Here is an 11943-nt window from a genome sequence, read left to right as displayed (position 1 = left end):
TGGAAAAGTGCTAAAATGTGGCATTCTGTCTAAAATTCTGTTTAATCAGCAGTGGTGCTGTCTCCTTGCTTTCAGTGATTTTCATCATAATCATGTAATATCAGGCTTATACTCATTATTATGTCTCTCGTGGTTATTGGTAATATTTGTATTAGTTTGTTTTCCAGTAATCTGAGTGGCCGATGGTGGACCAGCAGTGGTCTACAGTCAGTGGTGTGCCACCCTTTTTATGCCAGTGGACCGATATATGTTCGCTGTCAGGGAATATGTGGAAAATAATGGTATAAATTAGTGATCTAATAGAGCTCTAAAGCTCGATGCAGATCACTGTTTACATTTCAATTTGTTGATTTATTTTTTTAAATGCCGATCTGTAAATAAATAAATAAATGAATACATAAAATGTGTATATTGTAGGGACCTCAAAGAAACGTGCGTGTGGTGTGTAGTTTCCATACATGGCCCATCTGGACTGGACTGGAGCATAAATAGCATGTTTGCTAAATTTGTTTTTCCATGTTATGGGCTCTTTAAAGCGGCTGCAAGCTTCTCCGCCGCTGGAGGGCGCTGCAGGGACGCTGCCGGAGCCGGGGGGCGTATCACTGTTAAATCAGGACAAAGTGACGGATCCTTGAGAAAAGGAGGAAAGGGATAAAGGAGCGCATCGGAGTTTGAATTGAAAATGTCTCGTAAGGAGGGTTCAGTGCAGGTAATATATTTACACACACACACACACACAAACTCGCGCGCGCGCACACACACATACACACACTTGGTGTCTTATAACAGCTCCTTTGTTGTCTGGTTCATTTGGTTCATTGTGTGTCTCTGCAGCCCATCGCATCTTCTCTCTGGGGCCTTTAACAGAGTTAAGGGCACTGAAATAATCACGAACCCTCATCATTAGTGTTGATTTATTGTGTTTATGACGTTATACAAATGTGCACCATTTTTCTAGGTTTATATCTGTGTCATCCTCCAAGCTAAATAATATTATTTCGCGATGGAGCCGAGTTAAATAGTGGTGTTTTGTGTGTGAAGCGGTTTAAGGGTGTGTTCCTCTTTGTGGCTCTGTTCGCTGGAGATGGACCTGACCCGCAGTGCCTCTATCTGAAAAGAAGTGCAGCGCACTGGGCGTGGAGCGTTCTGCATAACTCTCAGGTCTGTAATGGGGAGGATGTGGTTTCCATGGCAACAGATACAGACAGCATCCCTGATATCACGCGAGATTAGGAGCTCATGGCGGCTCCACGGGCGTTGTTGGGCCGTCATGTAAACAAAGGAGATGTCTGGAAATGCTGTATTTCAGTGCTGTATTAGAGAGTGAACGCTATATAGTGCCTTTGAATGAATTCATAAATAACCCATTCTGAAATCACTCAATTTCCTAGTGAAATGCTGCACTGTAGGTTAAAACGTGCTGACTCATACTGCTTTATAATGGAGAATAATGGAACCAGGGGTCTGTTAGTCTTTCTGTAGTTAGGAAGGATCAGAGATTATGGGAAATGCTTTTCTGCTTTATGTACTCCTGATTTGCATATTTTCTGCTTATTACATTGCTTGTGATTCTGTCACAAACATTCATAAAATCTGCTTTACCTCTCACTGGCCACATCTCTTAAAACAGGTATTCAGTTGAAATGAAACAACATCTTCTTTTTAAAATTTCCTCTCAACAAATGTCCAAACATCATAAAGTCTAAATACCATCGTATAGCTACACCTACATCCCTCAATTAAAATCAGCTGTAAGCTATTTCATATTGTTTCAACAGTCTGCACTGTCATTTTTCAAAGTAAGATATTTAAAAAATAAGCACTGACTGTGTAAGGCATTGGTGTTTCATCATAAAATGTGTATGGTTTAGTCAATATATCCATATATTTATTTATAAAATACTTCCCAGCCTAATGAATTTAAAACTACATTATACCTCAAAGGATTGAAGGAAGAAAATAAAAAGTACCAATTTTAGAAAAAGCACAATCAGAGCCTTGAACAAATGTCCATTTTATTCATTAAAATTTATTTCCTTTTATATTTCTTTTTATAGTTCAGTTTTCTGCATCAAAGCAACAGTATGTAGTATGTTTACCTTAAAGTTACAGCTTCAAAATCATTGTGATGCTCCACTGAAGGATATTATCATACTCCTGGCACTTTACTCATTATGTTTCTGATGAATTAAATTGGGGTTTGTGATCCAGAAATGGAATTATCCAGTACCCCACCTCGATAATCATCCTGTGGCTAAATGCCTTCAGATCCATACAGTAAGGCTCCAACATTTAGTTTAATGCCTCAGTATAAGTATAGAAATTATACTGCATCGTAGGTATAACATGATGTATTAATACCAGACTGTTTCTAATATGCTGTGTGTGTTTTTGTGTGTGTTTCTGTTTTCTTTATCACAGAGCGAGAAACTGCTCATTAAAGGAGGGTGTGTGATCAACGATGATCAGTCCTTCTTTGCTGACATCTACGTGGAAGATGGAGTCATAAAGTTAGTATCAGTTTAATAATATATATATATATATATATATATATATATATATATATATATATATATAATCACTCAATTTGAAAATACCACCTGCTCTTTAGACTGTGTATTTAAAGATGAAGCAAAAGACAAAAGATATGGTCAGACATTGTTTGAATGAAATTTTTACACATGAACTTAAAGCACCAATGTCATGGTAGTATTTTTACCTTAAAATCACAGCTTCAAAATGATTGTGATGATGTAACTTTTGGAGGAGGGTAGGAAACCAGCTCCTCTTGTTTCCAGGACAGTGCTGTAAAAATCTTAAATCTTAAATAATGTTGCTTTAATGACAGGGACGGTATATGTGTATGTGCTGTAACAGTCAGGTGGGCGAGAATCTGACCATTCCAGGTGATGTGCGGGTGATCGAGGCAGAGGGGTGCCTGGTGATGCCTGGGGGGATTGATGTGAACACCTGTCTGCAGAAGCCTTACCTAGGCACCATGCCGGCCGACGACTTTTACCAAGGAAGCAGAGCTGCCCTCGCTGGTGGAACCACCATGATCAGTGAGTACAGCCCCTAGGTTTGACCCTGTGAGTGTTTTTCCAACACTTTCCTCAGAGGGTTTGTAATGTGTTAAGAATGAGCATCCCATGACTTGAGTGGCAGCTTAAAGCTGGTCTTCCTCACTCAGGGTGCAGGAAAAATCCAGATTTGAGTATAATTTTTTTTTAATGTTTCTTTTAATCTTCTTTTATTATTTTTTTTTTCTATTGGGTTTATAATAACTTGGAATAATTTTTAATCATGCCCATTTTTTTTAATTTTTGTGTGTAAGAATTTCTGTAAAGTACTTTCTTTGCGCAGCTTGTGTATAGAATATGCTATACAAATAAAAAATATTATTATTATTATGGTATTTTAATATTCAGGCTTTATTTTAATCAGCAAACACATGAGTGTGTCCAAATTTCTAATGCAATAATTTTTTCCTTTTTTTACATTCAGCACATAGTTTGGTTACTGCATAGATATTGATAATGATATCTGATTCATTATACAATATAGTCATTACCAATATCTGCACAGATATTTAATCAAAGTGTTTTTCCATGTTAATGTTTGTGTGTATTTGTGTGTGTGTGTGTGTAGTTGATCATGTGTGTGCACAGCGTGGCGAGTCTCTGTTGCAGGCATTTGAACATTGGCAGAATGCTGCAGAAAAGAAGAGCTGCTGTGATTTCTCTCTCCACGTGGACGTCTCAGACTGGAATGACATGATCAAAGACGAGCTCCACACACTCGTCCAAGAGAAAGGTTTATTATTTCTAACAATTTATCTCCATCTCTGTCTCTGCACAGGGCAAAAGACCGCTCTTCATTTACTGGTCATTAAATACAGGTCTTTCTGAGCATAATACATTATTGGAATCATTCATTTTCATCATCATCTTGATTGTTGCTGAATCTATTTCAGGGTCATGATAATCACTCGTTTTATGATGTTGAAATAATATGTGACTCGCCATTTGACAGTTTGGAAATTAAATAAATTAAGCTTGGTATCTGGTTTTATGTGTTATAAACCATATGGGGTGACACTGTGTCACTGCCTCACAACTCCAAGATCCTGGGGTTGTGGGTTTGAGCCAAACCTCCGGTCACTGTTTGTGGGGAGTGTGGTGTGTTCTCCCTGTGACTGTGTGGGTTTCCTCCAAGTGTTCCACTTTCCTCCCACAGTCAAAACACAAACATTAATTGGTGGATTGGCTCTTAATTTGTCTATAGTTGTGAGTGACAGTTCTGTTAATATTGTTTATTTATGTCACGATCATTATTTGAATCGAGTCAACTCATGAGTGCATTAATATTTATGATTCTATAAATCAATAGAAATGTATTTTCCCTGTTTCTCTTTCACAAAGGTGTGAACTCTTTCCAAGTTTTCATGGCTTATAAGGATGTGAGTCAACTGTCTGATGCACAGGTGAGATGACTGTGGGATTATGGGATACAGAGTTCTAGCAAAACCTAAAGATGTTGTTTATAAACCTACAGATTTAATCTTCTACTTTCTGATCTGCTACTTTTAATTCAAAATCTTCCCTAAAAATAAGTTGCAACAGGATTTAAATAAACAAATATATGATTTTGTGAAATATGTGAATATGTGATTGAATAATTAGAATATTTACTACTGTTGTAGCCATGAACAATTCTTTTAAATTTAACTGATGCATTGAGATGCTTCTTATCTCTTAAGGAACTATGTCAGGGATGTATAATGTGGTCATGGAGATGTTACTGTGTGTTCAACACTTTCTAAGAACTGGGCAGGATTATCGTGCCCATCAACATTACAGAAACAATATGATCAGAAAAAATCTAGAATGACAGTGGTTTGGGATCATTGGTGAAGTCAAATCATAAAAAGTCAACAGTAGAACTTAAGGCTATTTTTAAAAGTGAGAGTAAGAGCATTTCCACTCTCACAGTGTGATGAGAACTCACAGGTTTGGGAGCAAACAGCTGTGTGGCCCAATAGAAAACCACGTTATAGTTATGTTATAGTTAGAAGATGATTCAAAAAGCTTCAGTTTGTGAGGAAGCATACAGACTGAACTCTGGAGCTATAGAGCGTCCTGTGGTCTGATGAATCCAGAATTCCTCCCCTGATGGCAGAGGCACATTCCAAATGGATGACAAATCCAAGATTTATGAAAGCTCATACTGTGAAGGAGTGGTTCTGTGAGTACGGGGAATTATTTTTGGTAACACTTTAAATTACAGCCCGCTAATTACTGGGTAAGTATAGAGTAAATACCTGTTAAGTAAGCCGTAAGATAAAATAAGTACTGAGTATGCAAATGGCATGATACTAGAAATATATGGTTATTACTGGGTATCTTACAATTCATTTAATCATTTCCTCATTAGTCAGCTATGTAAATATAATGCATCAATACATAGAGGCTAAACAGTGTAAAATATCTCCTAAGTATGTGATGATGATTATTTTGGTAAATCACATGTCCTGAACCTAATGAGTACAAAGCACCTTGAAATCCCGTTAGTGCCTGTAATAAAAGTAGATGACCATGTCCTTTCCTGTATGTGCACTGTAAATAATTTGAAAGGATCTATAATTACATTCAGAACTATAGTGAATTCAAAATAGTAGCTGTATAAAAAAATGATAGTAAGTGTAACTTGCATAAACTGTCAAACTTTTAATTTAATTTTGTAATCTAAAATTATGCTTAGTAGTACAATGGATTCGGAAAATATGTATGTGCTTTATTTGTAAAGTGTTTGTAAGATACCAGTAATGAACACATATTTGTAGTATCATTCCCTTTACTTACTCAGTACTTATTTTATCTTACGGTTAACTTAACAGGTACATACTCTGTACTTTCCCAGTAATTAGCGGGCTGTTATTTAAAGTGTTACCTTATTTTTACACAGAAAATCAGGTAACGCTTTTTACCTAAGCTCGTCCCCTTTGAAAGCCTTTCAGATTCGCTGGAGAAGACTTTGCAGAGTGTTTTTAACTATGGACAGAAATAAATATTGTGATGTTGCATAAGGTTCTTGAAACAATGCAGTCGGGTGTGACATTATGTTTGGCCAGGCAGTGTAAATATACGGCTTTAATATTAAACATCTGACATACTACCATAAATATAGTTGTATAATTATTATTTTTTAAACTAAATATTATATGGATATCTCTGTCTCTTTCTTTCTTTCTGTAGTTGTATGAAGTGATGGAATGTCTGAGGGACCTAGGAGCTTTGGTTCTTGTTCATGCAGAAAATGGGGACCTGATTGCTCAGGTAAACCAAGTAAAATCAAGTAGCAAAGTGTCTGTGGCTGAATGCCATTATTATAGGCCTGGGCGAAATGGATAAAAATATTAACACAATGATCGATCTTGATAATTATCTCAATATAAAATTTTTATACATTGTCACAGTTTTAAACATAAATCATAAACATTGCAGAGGGAATAGACAAAATATTATATTTTTAATATTTATTTTCAGATATCTATCAGAACATAATATATATTTACATTGTGTGGATTACCAAAATCCACAAGGAAAGATTTCACTAGATTTACAAATAAACATAAATCTCCATAGTTCAGTGCAGACTCTTCTCTAGAGTCTAAATCTTCTACATTTCTGTGAGCTGTAAATAAACAAATGTCATGTTGTAGCTCTTTGTCAGGAGACCGCAGAATCATATGTCTGTGTTTGTTATTTATATCCCAGCCCTATTTTAAATTCTCACAGAAACCTTTCAGCATCGAATATATGCATGATATATGTATTACAGTATAAATTGCATAGGAGCCAGTATTAAGGTGCAGACATCATTGTCTTATATTATAATGGTTTGCAAATACCATGTTACGAGCTGTATCATCTTTTCTCAGGAGCAGAATAAGATTCTCAGTCTGGGTATCACTGGACCGGAGGGACATGTTCTGAGTAGGCCTGAAGAGGTATCCATCCAGTCTCATTTCCTACCTCCCTCTATCCATGCAACCACTAGGATGTGTTGGGTGTTTGTGCATTTGTGTTTTTGTGGGTTTGACTGTAGCTTCCACTTTGCAGCTTGAATCTGAAGCTGTGTTCCGGGCTATAACCCTGGGGAACAGCACCAACTGCCCTGTATACATCACTAAGGTCATGAGTAAAGGAGCTGCTGACTTTGTGGCTGCAGCGAGAAAAAGAGGTACCTTCTACATGCTTCAGTTTCATGCAGTCACTGTAAGAACATACAGGCCGCAGGTCCAAAATCTCTTAGACATTTCTTCTACTCCAGTGCCTGCTTTGGTAGATTAGACACGATGATATATATATATATATATATATATATATATATATTTTATTATTATTATTATTTTTATGCAATTTAAATATAAAATTCCATGGTGGGTTCGGCTATTAGTCTTTCTTGTATCTTTCTGACAGGGTCTGTTGTGTTTGGTGAGCCAATCACAGCCAGCATAGCCACAGATGGCACACACTACTGGAGCAAAAACTGGGCCAAAGCTGCTGCATTTGTGACTTCACCACCCCTCAGCCCTGACCCCACAACCCCAGACCACCTGACCTCCATGTTGGCCTGGTACTCCCACTGTCAATCAGTTAATATGGTGTTCTGTGAGAGATTGATTAATGAAATAATTGATATATGGCTGAATTATGGTGAATATATAAAATAATGATGATAATGAGAAACAGCTCGTTTTACACTGTGAGAACCTGGTATTGGTGCTGATTAATGCATTTGTTGATGATTTTGATGTGTTTACTGTTTCTATATGAATTCTTTATTATGCAGTGGGGAGCTACAGGTGCTAGGCAGTGCACATTGTGTGTACTCTATTTCCCAGAAGGCCATTGGGAAAGATGACTTCACCCTCATTCCTGAGGGGACCAATGGAATTGAAGAGAGAATGTCCTTCATCTGGGACAAAGGAGTGGTGAGGAATCCATTTTTAAGGTTTAGAATTAGAAATAGAATCACTTTTTTGACCGCTGTGCTAGCACACAGAGGGATTTGTTCTCTGTATTTAACCGAACCCGTACAGTGAAACACACATTTACACACACACCTAGTGAAAACTAGGGAAAAGTAAGCATACATTTCATGGAGCAGTTGGGTATAAAGTGCGTTGTTCAAGGGCACTTCAGTCATGACCTGCCGACTCTGGGGATAGAACCGGCAATCTTCCAGTTGAAGACATGAACACTTCAGAGTCTGAGTGACTGATCTGAGCTCTTGCACCAGATGTAAATATCAGTAGCTCTTCTAATGAACTTGTGAAGTTCTTAGTTTTGTCTCACAGCATTGTGCTTGAAGTAACCTGCACAAAATACATCAGCAGTTGACACACAAATTTGAGGAATTCTGGACCTGAATTGGGTATTTAACATTTTCTTTCAAGTGTGTTGAGCAGTCAGGTGACATGTTAATGGCAAACCTTACTCTCGCAGGTTGGTAGCATTAAGTGATTGAAGGAGACCTGGCTAGTGACAACTGATGAGAAACTTGAGATAAACATTTTTCTGTCTCATAGGCTGCTGGAAAAATGGATGAGAATCAGTTTGTTGCTGTGACAAGCACCAACGCAGCAAAGCTCTTTAACCTTTATCCTCGTAAGGGCCGTGTGGCCGTGGGCTCTGATGCTGATCTTGTAATCTGGGACTCAGAGAAGATCCAAACCATCACAGCCAAGTCCCAACATTCGGTGAGGCATTTTTGATTTAAAAATGAGTTTTGATGCAGCTTGTAGTACAACTGTCCCTCTGTCTTATCTTCTCTTCTTCTATTCCACTCCCCTACTCCCCCCCCTCTCTCTCTCTTTCAGAATGGGGAGTATAATATCTTCGAGGGGCAGGAGGTTCGAGGAGGACCGCAGGTTGTGCTTAGTCAGGGCCGAGTTGTTTTTGAGAATGACACCCTGAATGTCGAACCAGGATCTGGACGCTACATTTCTCGCAAAGCTTTCCCTAACTATGCCTACCAGCGCATTCGCATGAGAAACAAGGTAACCACATTCCAGTGACTCAAATACTTTTTTTAATAACACACTTTGGTTCTAGGTTTAGTTCTAGGTGGATCCTTGTTAAGCTAGAATTTAAGGTTCAGTTGTCGAAGAGACATGACAGAGTAAAAGCAAGGTAATAAAATGAATCATTCTGATTCTGCACCGATTCTGATGTCAAGGGCAGAGACATTAGAAATGACCCACCTCCTTGTCTGAGTCTTTCCAATCACAGCAGTTGACCTGCGCAAAGATGTGGTTAAATGCTGCAAAACAGACACAATGAGCATGGAGAAATAAGAGCACTGAGTAAAAATTGAGAAAACGAGAACGGAGAACAAAAAAAACAGAGCGAAAATGGCTAAAAACTAGAACTTCTGCACCTCGCTCATCAGTGCTGTGTGCTCAGATCGGGGTGAACAGTGAGCAGCTCATTATCATTTAAAGGAACAGGCGCTGAATGCGGCCGTTCTGAACAGGGCTGTTAAGACAGTGAGAACACAGCTGTAGGGTTCTGACCAAAGCAGATAAGTGTTTTAACTTGTAGAAAAAAGGGGTATATGTCTCTTTAAGTTGTTGTGTAATTCCATTGTTGAACTTTTCTATTCAGTGTACGGTAACAGAGAGGGATTAAATTAAATGGAATGGATGTTACAGTTTGTTAAGTCCGACATATCGTCACTGTCCCATCAAAAATCCTTCTTAACTTTCAATGAAAGTCAATGTAAAAAGATTTTATTCATCATAAAATTTTTACAGTGTGAAAGAAAGTTGCTGTGTTCAAAAGTAACCATCCACAAACATGGAAATACATGTTTTTGATTGGACAGCAACTATATACTTTTGATGCTGTTCATAGGAGTTTAAAGGTTTGTCTTTGTGTGTGTAGGCCTCTGCCCTGCAACCAGTTTCCCGTGGTGTGTATGACGGGCCTGTCTGTGATGTTCCTCCCACACCCAAATACTTAACCCCTGCACCTTCAGCTAAAACCTCACCTGCGAAGAACCAGCCTCCACCAATTAGAAACCTGCACTTGTCCAACTTCAGCCTGTCAGGTGAGCAGGACAATCATGAGCATAAGCACATATAAAATATGATATATTTTAAAGTCTACAAATAAACTCCAGTGCTCAGTGTGACCACTGGACTTTCAATGATCTGTAAAAATACTTATATATATACTTCTGCTCTCCTACAATGCATTCCACAGGGCCGGAATACCCACAAGGTAACGCAAATTACTCACACCCACATACTTCCACATACACACACAGAGGCATTGCTTATTTAGATGTATATGCTGCAATTTTGTAAACTGATTCAGAAATAAAATACTAGTAAAGCATTATGGGGATTGATATGATACAGAGGAATCTCACTGCTTGCTTAACCTTCTGGGGTCTAAGGATATTTTCTACAAATCTTCATATTTCATATCCAATTATTCATACTCTGAATAGGTTGATGTGAAACATATGAACTGCAAATAATTGGGAATTAAAGAAAATTTGCAAAAATTGAGAATATGTTTTTAGAGCCCAGAAGGTTAAGCACACCATGCTACAAAAACAAGCATCCCGGGGCAAGACTAAAATTATTATTATTATTATTATTATCACTCGAGGTAAAAAACGTCCCAAATGTTACAAATGTAAATGACTGGTTGCAGCATAGGGTTTTTACCAATCCTATACTTAGGATATCAACTTGTTTGATGTTTTACTTTTGAAACTCTGTAGCGTCCCAGGCGGATGAGAATGGCCCCCGTCGAGCCTGCCATCGCATTGTGGCCCCCCCTGGAGGACGCTCCAGCATTACCAGCCTGGGCTGAGAGTAAAATACACCCTCACACTCACAATGAAACCAGTGGTGCTTATTGCCTCTGCTCAGAGAAACCTGGGGCAGAAGTGTTAGATTGTGTGTGTGTGTGTGTGTGTGTGTGTGTATGTATGTGTGTGTGTGTGTTTATTACTGCATGTGGATAGTGGGTTCCCTGCATGTCGAGTCTGATGCTGCTGTTAAAATGCTTCTTGTGTTCTCTTGGATGAGATGCAATTCTACATGTTTTTTAAAGGGATACAAATCTCTGTGTGCCGGTTCTGTACTTTATAGTTCATTACTATGGGAAATAATTTAAATGTCTTATTTTTCACAAAGCAGTAGCTTTACAAAACAGAATGTGCCACAGAGGGAGAGAATGTGTCACAGAGTGAGCATACATATGTCAAGCCCATTTTCAGACTGTTAAGTTTTCAGCATTTCAAATACCTGCTGTTTTCAGGCTAATATATGAATAATAATAATTTAAAAAAAAGTATTAGGTGACAGGTTTAACAGGAGAAAATGTGGAAAAGAAGTTTAATCTCTGAAAGAATGGATTACATAGATTTACAAGAAAAATGTACGGATACATTTCACTGAAAATCTTCAGTGTTTTACATTAATCTTTAGTGTTTTAAACTAATAGAAATTAGAACTTGCCCATTTGCTTCTGTCCTGTACGCTGAAACATCAAATTAAAATTCATGTAAAGTACATGGAAATGCATTGAAATTGTTTTTCTTGTGGTAAATTATAAGCTACAGAGGTGGCAAACAGGGATAATTTTGGAAAATGCTGAGGATCCCTTTAGCATATAATTATCCAACCAGAGAAGCAGCTGCATCTGTGATGATTTTGTAGGACGTTACCTTCAACTGTAGGTTCAAAACAACAACAAATCGTAAAGCATAACACAAACTACTGTATCTCTACTGCTGTTTTTGTATCTGTTTTTTAATTTGTTAGAAAGACTATTGCTGTTTCCATGTCATGCTCTTAGTGCTGTGATGTAGCTCAAAACCCTTTAGCTGTGTTAAATAAAAAAGTACAATGAACAAAGA

General features: G+C 37.8%; 1 protein-coding gene across 1 annotated transcript; it reads left to right on the top strand.

Annotated features, from left to right (window-relative positions):
- Positions 1–582: 582 nt before the first annotated feature.
- On the top strand, positions 583–11927 carry LOC136664510 (dihydropyrimidinase-related protein 1-like). Its single transcript, XM_066641693.1, has 15 exons — positions 583–709; positions 2422–2510; positions 2878–3062; positions 3649–3813; positions 4422–4483; positions 6255–6335; positions 6941–7009; positions 7122–7242; positions 7482–7638; positions 7855–7996; positions 8594–8764; positions 8885–9064; positions 9951–10116; positions 10272–10289; positions 10801–11927. The coding sequence occupies exons 1-15, from the start codon at positions 683–685 to the stop codon at positions 10890–10892; spliced, it is 1725 nt and encodes a 574-aa protein (XP_066497790.1). The 5' UTR covers positions 583–682; the 3' UTR covers positions 10893–11927.
- The last annotated feature ends 16 nt before the right edge of the window (positions 11928–11943 follow it).

The sequence above is a fragment of the Hoplias malabaricus genome, chromosome 13, assembly GCF_029633855.1.
Source record: "Hoplias malabaricus isolate fHopMal1 chromosome 13, fHopMal1.hap1, whole genome shotgun sequence".
In the NCBI taxonomy this organism is placed as follows: domain Eukaryota; kingdom Metazoa; phylum Chordata; class Actinopteri; order Characiformes; family Erythrinidae; genus Hoplias; species Hoplias malabaricus.
Note: the sequence above shows the minus strand (reverse complement) of the source record. Positions and strands in the feature narration are given on the sequence as shown.